Below are 15,413 nucleotides of genomic sequence, written 5' to 3'. Positions count from 1 at the left end.
TCGAATTCATTATAGCTGGGCACTTACCTTCAGAATAAAGAAAAACATATTTGAGATTCTTAGGAAGTTGTTTCAAATTCGTTCTCTTCTTGGACTCTTTATTCTCCTCACTGGTTTGAGATAATCGTAAATCTTCCCACCAGTGTGGTCGAGATCCTTTCCAAGCGGGTTGTGTGTCCATCATGGCCAACACTTCAGATTCCCCGTTGTCCACTTCTTTATCCCCATCGAAAATGGACAAACTTAACACTCTTTCCAAAGGTAACTGCGGTGCACTCAAAGGACTATTATACATAATCAATTGATCCATAACCTCTATAGTATGACTGGTGCAAATATCATCTTTGTATTTCATGGTGTTTCAAACATCAATCTTTAATTCCTCATCATAAACCTTCAAAGTCATAATTACTTCTTCTATGTTGATCAAGCATCTTCCCGTCTCTAAAAAGGGTCTCCCAGGAATGAAAGGAATCTCTTCATCTTCAGGCATTTCTAGAATCACGAAATCCACCGGGAATACAAACTTGTCAATTTTCACTATAATATCTTCAACAATAACATAAGGTTTCTTAACCGAATGATCGGCGAATTGGAGTGTCATCCTGGTATCTTGCACAACCCCTATACCCCGCTTCTTGTAAATGGATAACGGCATGAGACTCACACTTGCTCCTAGATCAATAAGATCCTTTTTGAATGACCTATCTCTGATGGTACAAGGAATAGTGACCGCTCCTCGATCTTTCTTCTTCATTGTGATCTTCATACCCTGCAAAATAACACTACAAGTTTCGGTTAGAATAATTGGGTTGGTGTCGATGGTACGCCTCTTAGAAATGATGTCTTTCATGAACTTGGCATAAGTAGGCATTTGTTCAAGTGCTTCCAAAAGCGAAATGTTAATTTCTAGCTTCTTGAACAACTCTAGGAACTTATCAAAGTTTTTCTCATGTTGCCCCTTTTTCTTGTTTCTGGTGGGAAAAGGAAGCTTAATGGTCGGCTTAGGTTCAGTGACTTTTTATTTCACCACTTGTTTCGGTGCAACCAATTCTTCCCTTACAACTTCATTTTCTTTGATCTCAAGATCCACTTCGATCAATTGATCTTCCTCTTCAGCTGTCTCCTCGAGTACTTCATGAGATTTACCGCTTCTTGTTGTCATTGCGCTCACATTATTATGCTCTCTAGGATTTGTCATAGTTGCACTAGGTAGAGCACCTTGTGCTTGAGAACTCGAGGCCATTTCTATGCTATTTGACCCATCTGGACTTCAAGATTTTTTATGGATGCACTGGTGTTTTTCTGATTATTTCGGGTTTCTTCTTGGAATTGAACATTATGAGCTGCCATTCTTTCAATGGCAATCTCCCAATCAGCTTTCTTAGGGGCTTGTTGTTGTTGTTGATATTGAGTTTGGTATTGACCTTGTTGAGGAGCGTTCCCTTTCTGGTATTTCCATGAGAAATTGGGATGATTCTTCCAACCCGGATTGTACGTGTTGGAATAGGGATTATTCTGCTTCAAAAATTTGATTTCCTTAACATGTTGAGGAGTTGCAAAATAATACACCGTTTGGTGAGGACCATTACAAATCTCACAACAGACAATAGGAGCAGGTTGGACTTGTGCCACTTATTAGGTACCTATATTTATAGCCTTCAGCTTCTTCTCAACTTTAGCAGCTATAATATCTTCGATACGGATTTTATTGGTTTCTAGCTTTAAATCGATAACCCCTTCTAGTTTACTTACACATATGTCGTACAACTCCAAGTGCTCATTAACAGTAATAACTTCAATGGCCTTTTTGATACTGGTGGCTGTTGAGAAATTAGTAGAGCCACCAGCTGCGGTATCAATCAATTGTTTGGTATTTATTTTGAGACCATTCACAAACATCTGCATCTGTTATGTTGGATCCATATTATGATTTAGGCAGGCTACTAGGACTCTCTTGAATCTCTTGTAGGCGTCTCCCAAGGATTCCCCGTCCTTCTGCTTAAAATTCAGAATTTCATACCTCTTCCTTAGAAAAACCGACGCTGGAAAATACTCATTTAGGAAGGCTTTTTCCATATCTTCCCAAGATGTAATGCTACCGCCTGGGAGAGAATAAAACCATTCTTCGGCTTCTTCCGCTAAGGTGAACAAGAACATTCTCAACTTCTTAGCTTCTTCGGTGTGACCATCAATTTTTAAAGTGTTGCTATTGGTCAGAAACCTCTGCAAATGCTTGTTTACATCTTCATTTACCTTTCCAGTGAAATGATTCCTTTCAAGTTGATTAATAATACTAGGATGTAACTGGAAATTAGCCATATTCACTGGTTGGTTGACAATTGTTAATCTGCCGGTTGGTGCATTTGCACATCCGTAGTCACCCAACAGTCTTTCTGGTGGCGGTGGGTTCTCCCCCATTATCTCTCTCTCTCTCTCTCTCTGAACCTGAATCTGAACCTGAATGAATGGAAGGTTGTTCTTCTTTTAATTCCAGTCTTGCCAATCGAGCTTGTATGAGTCTTGCCCGCAAGGTACTTTCGAGTTCTGCGTCAAAAGGAAAATCAGTTGAGGCCTTACCTCGCATACAAATATCAGACACAAATTAGTTGATATTAAACAAAATAAATGATTAAAATAACGAAAAATAAAATTTAGTTGTGGAGCAACAAAATTTCAATTGAAGTAATTTAAACATTATATTTGGCAGTCCCCGGCAACGGCGCCAAAAACTTGATCGGGAAAATAGCAAGTGTACTATTTTGCCAATGTAGTAACAATAGGGACGTTTCCCAAATATCGATCTCGAGGACTGCGCAACAATATGAGTTTAAATTGTGATTCAATTGAACAAAACAAATAATTGAGGGTTTGTAATAAGTTACTGTATAATGGAATGACAAATGAAACAGAATAAATCTTTTACACAATTTATAATATTATGCCAAAGATGGTGTATGAATATCTCCTGTAATGACCTTGAATGTATATCTCCTTAAACAGTTCAAAATTGCAATTACCAGATCTTAAAATTGTTTCCTCCTAAAACTTTAGATGGAAACCTTTGGTCATTCATTCTAATCTCTAAGTCCTTAGGCGATTAAAATGAAACCAAGCCTTTTGAAATAACAAGATATAACCGGTAACCATAGGGTATCCCTAGTCCTAGGTGATATCTACTACAATTTAACTGTGCAAAAACCTTAACAATTGCAATCCCGCAAATTGTTAACCATATAACAATCCTTATTTTTTTTGACAATGAAAGCATTATAAACACTGCACAATGAAATTGACAAACAAACATAATATTAAGGAAATTATCAATTCATAGTCATTACACGATCAATTCAAGAACATCCCCCTGGCATTGGGGGTTTAGCCACTCATATTATTCAAATAAGGTACAATATAAAATATAGACATTACAAGAATAAGAGAATCTCGTTGATCTTCAATCACATCCGCTCTTGAAGGACCTCTGTTCTCCGCAACTCTTGATCGTCCCAATCTCAATAATACCAATTCTTTATCGTGTAAAAAGTTCCCGTTCTTAGTCTCCAAAAGTCCCATAAATAGTTACGGATCAAATATTTGATGTAGCAAATGTCCATAATGCCCTCCAGGATCAGCAATGCCAAAATACAGGAAAAAATAGAAGATGAGGTGTCCAAGCCAACACTAGCCGTGTCAGAAAACACGACCGACCGTGTTGGCTTTCTGATGCCCACTCTTCAACACGGCCCGTGTCAGCTGACACGGGCACCCGTGCCAGCTCCCTGTTTTAGCACCTGGCCTTCCTTCCCTTGACACAGGTCGTGTCAAGCAACACGGGTGGTCGTGTCAGGGCTACTATACCTTCAAAATTCTGCTTTCGACGAGCCTAGAACGCCCGATTCCCTTGGCGAGTCTTTGGGTATTCTTGCTTACACCTGAAACCAATCAAACTACCATAAGGAGACATAAAATGAAGTACATTGACGAAAACCAAAGATAATAATCAAAACCGAATGGAAATGCAAACATCTATTTTACTAAACAAAATAATATAAACAACTAGAATAATGTGTTACCGACTTCATGAATATGTACCGAATGAGTGTCAGAAAACAAGTAGAATTTGAGATCGATCAATATACAACAAAAAATTCACTTGCATCTGGTGATATAAAAATTGGTGCCTACGTCAACCTCTTCTTCCGCTCTTGGAAAATTTCTTCACAATGAACATCCCACACAAAAGATTTCCCTTTACGGGTCAAATGAGTCAAAGACAAGCCCAACTTTGAAAATCCCTTCATAAGCCTTCTACAGTAACCAACCAAACCCATAAAACTTCTTATCTCAGTAACCGACTTAGGAGTCTCCCACTGCAACATTGCGTCTACCTTCGATGGATCAACTGCTATTACTCCACTGGCGATCATATGACCAAGGAAACTCACGTATTTTAACCTAGATTCACACTTGGACAACTTAGCATACAACTTCTTATATTTCAAGGTATGAAACACAACTCTCAATTGTCCTACATGCTCTTCATCTAAATTGGAATACACCAAAATATCATCTATGAACACCACAAGAAACCGATCCAAGTAAGGATGGAAAATCTTATTCATGTACTCCATGAATACTTCTGGAACATTAATCAGACTGAATGGCATCACCGAATACTCATAAAGACCGTAACGAGTTTTAAACATAATCTTCGGAATATCTTCTAACATTACTCAAATTTAATGGCAACCTGATCGTAGATTAATCTTGATAAACACACAAGCTCCAACCAACTGATCCCTAAGGTCGTCAATCCTAGGAAGAAGATAATTGTTCTTAATAGTAATCCAATTCAACTGCTGATAATCCACACACAACCTCATTCTCCCATATTTCTTCTTAACCAATAACATTGGCGCTCCCCACAACACGTACTAGGTATGACAAGCTTCTTCTCTAACAGATCTTGTAATTATTTCTTCAGCTCGCTTAAATCTGACGTGGATACTCTATATGGTACCATCGACACAGGTATAGTACTAGGTACTAAATCTATGGTGAACTCCATTTCACGCTCCGACGAAAAATCACTAACATCCTTAAGAAATACATCAAGGAACTCACACATAACAAGCCTATCAGCAACCTCTGCTTCAAGCACGTCTCTATACTAGTGGGAACCCCTTCAGGCATCACCCTAAGAAGTTGAACATAATAATAAGTCTAACACTCTTCATAGATAACCAAAGTAGTGTTGAAATTTGAATAAGCTCGAGAAGGGAGGCGATGCAAACAACAACCTCCCTTACGTCAGGATCGCTACCATCCTCTGCAGGACCCAAACCAGACCTAGGGTTACCACTTAGTACATTTGGGTCATTGACAAAATGATTAACCTTTAAAGGGTAACCATATAAAATATCTAAAAGGTATGGGTGGTCAACCTCAGACACAACAACAAATAATCTCCATCGTCAGATTCATTCGATGCATTCGTAGGAACATTCCCTATATTGGCCATTATAGATAAGGAAATATATTATATATGGGTAAAGAGACAAATAATACTTGGAAAAATGAGAATAGGTCGAAAGTGTTGAAATAACGAGGAAAGCTCGAAAGACACAACGCCTCAAAGTTACAAACCTTATATCAACAAAATGATGAGAAGATCAAAGGTCGTCGGAGTTCGTAAGAGAAATGAGGTTACAAGGTAGCAACGAAATTCAAGGGGAAAGGTAAACGAAAATTTCTTTTGACAACCAAATTGTTGTTATATAAGAGAGCGAGCCAGACAAATCGATGGTCCAAATTGCACGTCAGTGGGTAGATAGAAAGACATAGTCAGATCCTTGCATTGGAAATACAACAGTACTTAAGCGCACTCAAACATCCTAGTTAAAGCATCACACCATAACTTGCGGAATGGGAGGACATATTTATGGAAACGTGTGAAACAATGCGACGACATTACCGACATTTAATTCACTTGGGTCTCATTCCTTTCGCGATTAGAACAATAGTTTTCCACGGATGCTGATGATCGTTCTAACCCTTTTCTGGTCAGAACGATTCCAAAAGATTTCTCACCCGACACCACAACAAGTATGGGGGCAACTGTTTTGGATCAGCCAAAAACCCAATAAAGAAAACCCACTTATTAGGCCAAAGAAAGTCCAATTACGTTTTGATCTAGAAGTATATATGTTCTCACATGCATAGGATTCAAGGTACATGCACTTTTCATACTTCACTCTACCTCTTTTAGACTCATTGACTAACTTGGACATTGAAGTACTAATCTTGTAGGCCCTCCCTTGTGTTCCACCGCACTAGAAGCTTGCAACACCACGTCAATAGTCCAACATCACAATCCAAGCATAATGATGAGAAGAGGACGAAATTGCTGAAATAATGAGGAAAGCTCGAAGGACACAATGCCTTAAAGTTATGAACCTTAAATCAACAAAATGATGAGAAGATCAAAGGTCGCAGGAGTTCATAAAACAAACGAGGTTACAAGATAGCAACATAACTCAAGGAAAGAGGTAAACGAAAAGTCCTTTTAAAAAATAAATTTTCATTATATTGGAGAGCGAGTCAGATCAATCGAATGTCCAAGTTGTAATATGATGTGTAGATAAAAGCAATGGTAAAATCCTTACATTGGAATCATAATAGTACTTGCGCGCACTCAAGCATCCTAGTTAAAGCATCTCACCATAACTTATGGAATGGTAGGCCACATGTATGTGAACATGTGAAGCAAAGTGACATCAATACCGACATTTTAATGCACTTGTCTCTCACTCCCTTTGCGATCGAATCTAGAGTTCTCCATGACTACAGACGATCGGTCTAACGCTTTGCGACCAGAATGAGTCCAAAAGACTTCCCACTCAACACTTCATGACAAGTCTGGGGGCAATTGTTATGGGTCAGCCAAAGATCCAATAAGAAAGACCCATTTATTACTCCAAAAAAAGTCCAATAACTATTTGATCCAAAAGTATGTATTTTCTCATATACATAAGATTCACGGTACACACATTTTTCATACTTCACTCTACCCCTTTTAGACTCATTCACTAATTTAAATGTTGGAGTGCTAATCTTACAGGTCCTCCCTAAGTTCTACCGCACCAAAAACTCGCAACACCACATCGAAAGTTCAACCTCACAATTCAAACATAATTTTGTTTCAGATTCAAAACAAGTAGTAACTAAAAGCACCTTATTTATTAAAATTGTGGAGACTAAACTAAATAAAAAATAAAAAAAATTAAGAAAATTAAGATTGTAAACATATTTAACTAAAAAATAATAATAATGTTAGTATAAATTTTATAAACAAACTTACTACCATATTATATATTAAATGATATAAGTAGTCATATATAATGGATATATTTTCTAGATATCCATTTTGATTTTATTTCATAAAAAAAAATACTCGTTACTCTTTCTACTTCTATGTTATTACTACTAGGGGTGTTCGCGGTGCGGTTTGGGCGGTTTTTGCGATAAAAATCACCCGAACCGCAAGAGAAAAAAACATGCGGTTTGGTTTTGTTCGGTTGACTTTTAAAAATAAAACCAAACCAAATTAATGCGGTTTGGGTTGGTTCGGTTTTTTATAATATTTTTATTGAGCCATATAGACTCCTATATATAACGACATAACTTTGTGTTTAGTCATTCATACATTACTAAATAACATCAAAATTCATCGTATTTAGACAAAAATGTTTCATTCAATATACAAAAAACCAGATTAGACAAAAGTGGAATAAAAGACCAATATAAATAGTAACATAAAATAATATCAAAGACATTATAATAAAACATAAAAAAAACATATGAGATGAGAGATTAGAGAAGATGAAAAAAAGAACATAAGAGATGCGAGATTGAGAAGAAAAGTGCAATAAAAACGTAATTGAAAGAGAAAATAGTAACATAAAAGATAAAAAAGAAAGAACATAATAGATGACTTATTAGAGTAGAATATGCGAGACCTACATGGAAAAGAAGATGAGAAGAATGTGTGATACTACTATGAGAGATTTAAGAAGGTTGAAATTGAAATCCTAAGTGTGATTAAGAGAAAATCGTTTGTAATTGTAAGGTTAAGGCATACTAGGTTTGAGGTTTGGGTTGGATGTGGGATAAGCGAACTTTGGGTTGTAACATAATGCGGTTTGGTTTGGTTTAGTTCGGTTTGCAAAATACAAACCGCAAACCAAACCAAACCGTGCGGTTTTATTAAAAAATGATCCAAACGAATCCGAACCAAATACGGTTTTTTGCGGTTTCGATTTGGTTTGGTTTGATTTGCGGTTTTCTATTGGGTTGGTTTGGTTTTGAACATCCCTAATTACTACTATCAAACCTAGAAATAACGATGCAAAATAAAAAATAAAAAAAAAACTATTGATACAAGTCCATGTCTGAATTCAATCACCGTTTTTCCCATCCATCCAAAATTGTTCCAGAAATTGCCGTAGCAAGTGCTGTTGTGAAATTAGGATCTCTTGTCAAAGAAGTTGTCAATTGCTGAACTAACAACTGGTGTATAGACGACCTTTGAGCACCATTGTCAACCACTAACTTTCTCGGCACGACCCAGTCATGCGTTGAAGCTAGTGGAGAAGGAACAAAATTATGCGTAGAGGTTTCACTTTGGTTTGACGGTGATGTTTGTGCTTGGTGATGTGCATGGTTGTGCTCTCCTTCGTATGTTGTCACTAACACGTTTGGGTCTTCTACACTTCTCTGCACCTTCTTCTTCACAGGACAACAAGGAGCAAAAGAGCACTTGAAGTAAGCCCTAGGAGATGGATTATCTCTAGTAACTTTCTGACCATATTTTCTCCATTGATATCCATCTCTCACATACTATATAACAAAGAAGAATGATAAAAAATTAATATCTTATTATATATATAGTTCCAAGAATTAATAAATCAAATTATCATATGATATTTGTAGAAGAACTTACTAAGCTGGTGTTGGATGCATCTGTGCGAACAAGAACCTTAGAAATTTTCGGACAAGAGTTATGTTTGAATGTTTCTTCCTTAGAAGTAGTGGTGCAATTTTCAATGCAATCAATCTTTCTCTTCCTCGATGGCGTGATCACTGTTTCTTGACTCTTGAACTCGTTTAAATGGTTTTGCAAAGCAATATAATTGTCGCACATGAGGTTTAACCTCTCAGTTAACTTCTTATTTTCATTACTTAGACGCTCCAACTCTTCAACCAGAACCTTAGCAACCTGAATTATCTCAATCATTAGTTAACTTTTTCAATATGTTAGAAAAAATAACTTTTATAGTATAGTGTATACTAACCATAGCAACGTCTGTTTCTTGAGAAGGGGCAAGGTTGAGGTTGAGAGAAGTATCGACGCACGTTGGTTCCATGTAGAAGAATAAGGTTTGAGGTGGTTTTGTGATATAAATTTATGATGAATGGTTTGAATAGTTTTGTGATATAAAAACTATATAACGATAGGATTGCAAGTGAGAAATGGGAAAGGAGGAGGAAAGTGAGAAAGAATTCTCGTGCAATTAATTTCGTCCTTTCCTCTATAGACGCGCATTTAAAAGACACGCAAAAACAAAATAATTCTTATATTTTTGTTTTTTCCCATAGATTATATGTGTGGTATGTACAATGAATCTTATTATTTTTATCAATTTTAATAAAAGAAATATTCTTTATTTTATTTTTTATTATTATACATTAATTTTTAATTTAAAATTGTATGTTCATTTTAGTTTGTGATTTAATAGCAGAACTTACTATTTAATAAATTTTAATAAAATATATTTATTTATTTTTTGTAAAAAATATAATTACAAAAAAGAATGACAAAATCCACCCCATATATATATATATATATATATATATATATATATATATATATATATATATATATATATATATATATATATATATATATATATATATATATATATATATATAAAGAATATTGAGATGTTAGTCTCATCCTTAGTCAAGAAGAAAAAGGCTTTCCCATTGACGGCAACATTTTTTTCTTTATGATTGAACCACTGATGGTAACATTATCTTGACTTTGCAATGGTTGCATAATATAATGAGTGTAGGTTCCCAATATGTTTTCAATGATGTTCTTGTGTCTTCAAAGAATACTATTTTATTAAAAATTGTATGAAAATAGACTAATTTTTAAAAAGATTTAATATAAAATCAATTAATTTTTGAATTATATTATTTAATTAATAATATTTATATTACTATGGTTTTCATAAAGTTCGCTCTGATTGAGTAGATTTATTTAAGAATTTAATTGAAATACATTGACAGTACTATCAGTTAATCATAGTCGTTGGATATTGAAATAAGTTTGACTTTTATTTTAAAAATCTATAAAATAATACATACGAGTAATGGTGATGAATTTATTGTATAAAATATTTTACACTGACAGTATACAGTAATTAATGTCTTTATTTAATTATCTGTGGAAAAAGTTTAATGATTGAAATGAATAGATTGTGGTGAGGTTTTGACAGTGGTGGTTGGGTGTTTCTCCATTAAATAAAAAGTTTGTGAATTGAATGAATTTAATCGATCATTTTAATTATATATCGTTACTTCTAATAATTGTTACTGTTCATTCAATCTATCTATTTTGCTGCTTCTAATAATTCGTTGGTTTGTAGTAATTAAGAATGTGTGTTAAAAGAGAATGATAATGATATATTATTTAAATATGATTTCTTTATATATATATATATATATATATATATATATATATATATATATATATATATATATATATATATATATAATATATATATATATATATATAACAATTAAATGGTTAGGTCTCCTAATTAAACCAATAATTCTTTTCGTTTCAAAAAGATCGTTTTAACAAATACAATTTATTTCAAAATAATATTATTTTTACTTTTTAATGTAAAAATAATAATATTTTTTTAATTGTATCATTTAATGATTATTTTATATATATTTTTAACATATTTATTAGGTTAACTTAGTAAAAATATAATATTTTATGACAATATTATTAATTTCATCTATATTCTTTTTAAAATTGAGGGAGTATTATACACTAATTTTGAGAGAATCAATTATTTCATAAAGATATTAGAGAATGCATTCATGTTATTGAATTGACATGGAGCTAGTGTAGTGTAGAGAGTAGGCTTTGAGTGAGTACAACAAGTTTTACAGCGCTGTAAAGTCTCAATTTTTTCTAGAATTATAATATCTATTTTGTCCTTATTAAATTGTGATTAATCTACCCGATCTTCAAAATCATGAAATGACTCTCCAAAATAATTAATTATTAATAATTTATAGTAATAAATTGATTGAAGTGTTCGATAAAATTAACGGTTTAAATAAATTTAAAAAATATGAAAGACATTTAATATATAATTATTTATTTAAATTAAAATAACTAAAAAGAATAATAATAGATTTTTCATTAAATTAATAATAACAAAAAAATGATAAATTATAAATCATAAACTACAAATTATAAATTAAAATATTATTTAATATAATATTTAAAAAATAAATTATAAATTTATGATGAAAAGACTATTATGATACATGTTATTTATTACTCATATAAACTCAAATTATAAGTTAAAAAAAATGTTTTGCGAAACATAACCATAATTCAACGGCAAGTCTATTTTAATTGTAGATATGATATTTTTTCTTTTTATAGTTATTTAATTTGTGTGAATTGGAAGACTAATGTAAAGAAGGATAGAGTATACACTTTCTTGGTCTTCTTAGTGGTTGACTTGACCATTCTCTTAACTAACTCAATTTATTGTGAAACCTCCCAAGTCTATGGCTTATCTTGGACTTTTTTGTCCGAAACTTGTTACTCAAATCCCACGGATTCCCAAACTATACTCTAATAGTGTCACTACTTTACACTATCATTACTACTTTGTTATTAACCAGAACGTGACTGGTTGGTTCATTTGTAAAACCAGTTAAATTAACGTGTGTCTTTAAATGGGATTCTATAAGGACATGTTCACAAATAAAATGATGGCGTGTTCTTTAAAATCCAAAACACGTCCAACACACGGAAAGTCCACTGAACTTCAAGGGTAAGTTATTCAAGTGTATTATAACGTGAGCACTCGCTCACTATTTTTTATTTTAATTATAAAGAATGTATTATATTAGCACAAATATATATTATAAGTATTTCAATTTAAAATTTAAAGGTCGACCAAAAAGATATAGTGAAAGCTTCTGCTATTATTTTTTATTCTTAATAGAAATTTCCGGTAATGGAAATGCGATTTTCGGTGAGGAGCCGGGACGACAATTTCTCTAGGATTTTAACTATTGTTTAACCTACAAAGATGAATTTAAACTCATAATTTTCACGTAGGGATCAAATTGAGGGAAAGACTGTGATTGAAACGTGATTTAATGGGATGTGGTCGCGGCCGACTGAAAAAACAGGCGGTAACGACCCCTTTAGCGGTGGTAAGAGTCTTCATACCAATGTCTAATGCTCGTTTGGAGGGATTAGTTAAGAATTTGAACGAAGGTGGAACAAGCCAAAGCATGAAAGGAAAGTACGAAAGGAAACTAGATTCGATAATAGAGGAATCAAAGCATGAAAGGAAAGTACGAAAGGAAACTAGATTCGATAATAGAGGAATCAAATCGATCATGGGTAGAAATCATCATAGGTAAACGATTAGCTTCAAATGGAATTGAAATTGAATATACTGCACCAATGATTATAGAAGGAGAAATCAAAGTTATGATTATTGAATAGGACATCGAATCTGAGATGATATATTGGGAACATGTGGAAAGTCTTTGGCAATAACCGGAGATAGCTGGATAACTACACACACTATCCAAATGGCAATATTCAGAGATGGATGTATAACTACACACACTATCCAAATGGCAGATTTTGGATTATGTGGAAAGAAGGAAGTAATGACATAAAAAAGAATGAGAGTTCATATCAATATATACACTGTGAGGTAAATAACCACTACTATAGAAAAGTCATTTTGCAACGGTTGGAAAAGAGATATCACCACATCTGACCAACCATTGTGAAGTAGGGTGGTTGTATGTATGATGCTTTCCACCACGGTTATGCGCTGGTGATTATAAGCTACGTAGTGTGTTACCTATCACAACGATTACTTTAAACAATCATTGTGATAGTCTTAACGCATAACATTTAACAATGGTTGGTATAAACAATCGTTGTGATATATACACTGAGTTTATTATAAATTATGTGGAATGCTTATTTCGTCAATGCTCACTAAACATATAACCTTTCAATCTGATCTAGAACATTATAATATATAACAAATTAAGTTATATTATAAGAAAAAGTTCAATGCTAGACAAGATTTTTTCAACTCTTTATCCATATTTTGTTCTTTAATGGTTACACCTTTGTTTAATGTTCATAGTTCTTCAACCTCTCATTCCTTCACCTCTAGCTCATTTTGTAAATATTATTTACTTTGCAAACAAAATTATAGGTGAAGATGGGCGGTTGAAGAACTACAAGCATTAAATAAAATTCTAACTTTTAAAAAACGAAATGCAGATAACGGTTTGAAGGATTCTTGTCTAGAATTGAACGTGTACTTGTTTTCTAATATAATTTTATCCATCGTATTATAATTTTCTAATGCAATTTTAAAAGTCATATATTCGGTAAGGGATTGGAAAAATACTCAAACCACATAAGAGATAATAAACTCATTCTTTAAACAAACATTAACAATATTCATCAAGAACAAGCCTTAAACAACATACAACATATTATTCTCATTAATAAGAATAATAACAACATATATATCAACTCATAGAATGTTTCACAAACGTACTTGTCTACCATAATGGAATTCCTAATAAAAGGAGGGTGAAGTTAAAGTGAGAGTTGCAAACTCGTGTTAATTTTGAATATATGTCATTTTGGGTCTTTCACACAAGTTTGCAACGCTCACTTTAGCTTCATCCTCATTATTGAAACAAGCATCCCTACAACAACATACAACAACATTTATTAACAGCAACATCAATAACATACAACAACATTTATCAACAACAACATCAACAAGATACAACAACATTTATGAAACAAGCTATTGAAAGATAAGTAGATTTTGAAACAAAATAAAATCAACAACATACACAAAAATAACATACAACAACAACATGCAACAACATACAACAACAACATAAAACATACAATAAACAATTATTTAATCTCGGTCTTTCCTAGTTTAACATTTACAATGACTCGATGGTTCAACTCCTCATCTAGAAATTCATATCAGATGGTTTAGGGGGGGGGGGGGGGGTCAACTCTATCTTTGGTTTTTTCTGGTTTCAGTATGTGTTATGAGTAACTCTAAGCATTGGTCTTGATAACCTAGATTTTTATCTAATAGGATTTCATATGACTTTGATTTTCCATTCTTGAGGTTGGCGCTTCCAATCAGACACGCCTCTAACGCATTGGTCTAAAGTGATTATGATGAATACTCCTTAACACACCCATCTATGATGTCAGCCTAGCAAAAAGAATCACCAATGGATGGGTTTTTCATGAATTTTGAAAATATAAATTTGATTATCTCATCACCTACCTCAAAATTAAATTTCCCCTTCTTTACATTAATTATGGCATTGACAGTGGCCAAAAAGGGTTTTCCTAAAAGGATTAGGATATGAGCATCTTCCTATGTGTCTATGACTACGGAGCCAGTGGGAACGTACGACTCACTGATCCTAATTGGGACATCTTCCAATATTCCTACTTGGTATTTTATGGACCTATCGGCTAGCTGTAAGGAAATTTTTGTAAGCTTAACCTCACAAAGATTAATTCTTTCACAAATAGACAGGAGCACCAGACTGGCGCTTGTCTTAAAATTGTACATGGCTCTATTTATGATGGTGTTCCCGATGACGGAGGGAACTATGAAACTTCCCGGGTCTTTTAGTTTTGAGTCTAACTTATTATGAATGATATCATTACACTCTTATGTGAGCGTCATTGTTCCAATGTCGTTAAGCTTTTGCTTATTAGACAGGATTTACTTCAAGAATATGGCATATGAGGGCATTTGAGATAGAGCCTCAGTGAAAGGGATATTGATATAGAGTTTATTTAGTATCTCTACAAACTCTTTAAACTACTCTTAAATTTTTGGTTTCGTGAATCTTTGTGGAAATGGGATTGGGGCTTATATGGAGGATGAGCTACATATGGTTATTCTTTTTTTTCCTCAACAACAACCTAATTCTCAGGTGGTGTCATTGGCTAAGTATCTTCAACCTTTCCTTTATAACTCTTATCAACAACAAGT

General features: G+C 33.6%; 2 protein-coding genes across 2 annotated transcripts; both read right to left on the bottom strand.

Annotated features, from left to right (window-relative positions):
* Positions 1-361: 361 nt before the first annotated feature.
* LOC127078914 (uncharacterized) lies at positions 362-1,908 on the bottom strand. The gene is made up of 2 exons (XM_051019328.1): positions 1,647-1,908; positions 362-675 (listed from the first exon to the last, which is right to left on the bottom strand). The coding sequence occupies exons 1-2, from the start codon at positions 1,906-1,908 to the stop codon at positions 362-364; spliced, it is 576 nt and encodes a 191-aa protein (XP_050875285.1).
* Positions 1,909-7,967: 6,059 nt separating this feature from the next.
* Positions 7,968-9,512, bottom strand: LOC127087783 (probable WRKY transcription factor 40). The gene is made up of 3 exons (XM_051028712.1): positions 9,354-9,512; positions 9,002-9,277; positions 7,968-8,898 (listed from the first exon to the last, which is right to left on the bottom strand). Exons 1-3 carry the CDS (start codon positions 9,423-9,425, stop codon positions 8,461-8,463), a joined length of 786 nt encoding a protein of 261 aa, XP_050884669.1. The 5' UTR covers positions 9,426-9,512; the 3' UTR covers positions 7,968-8,460.
* Positions 9,513-15,413: the final 5,901 nt, after the last annotated feature.

Source organism: Lathyrus oleraceus, chromosome 5 (assembly GCF_024323335.1).
Source record: "Lathyrus oleraceus cultivar Zhongwan6 chromosome 5, CAAS_Psat_ZW6_1.0, whole genome shotgun sequence".
NCBI classification, from domain to species: Eukaryota; Viridiplantae; Streptophyta; class Magnoliopsida; order Fabales; family Fabaceae; genus Lathyrus; species Lathyrus oleraceus.
This window is presented reverse-complemented; position numbering and strand designations above follow the sequence as displayed.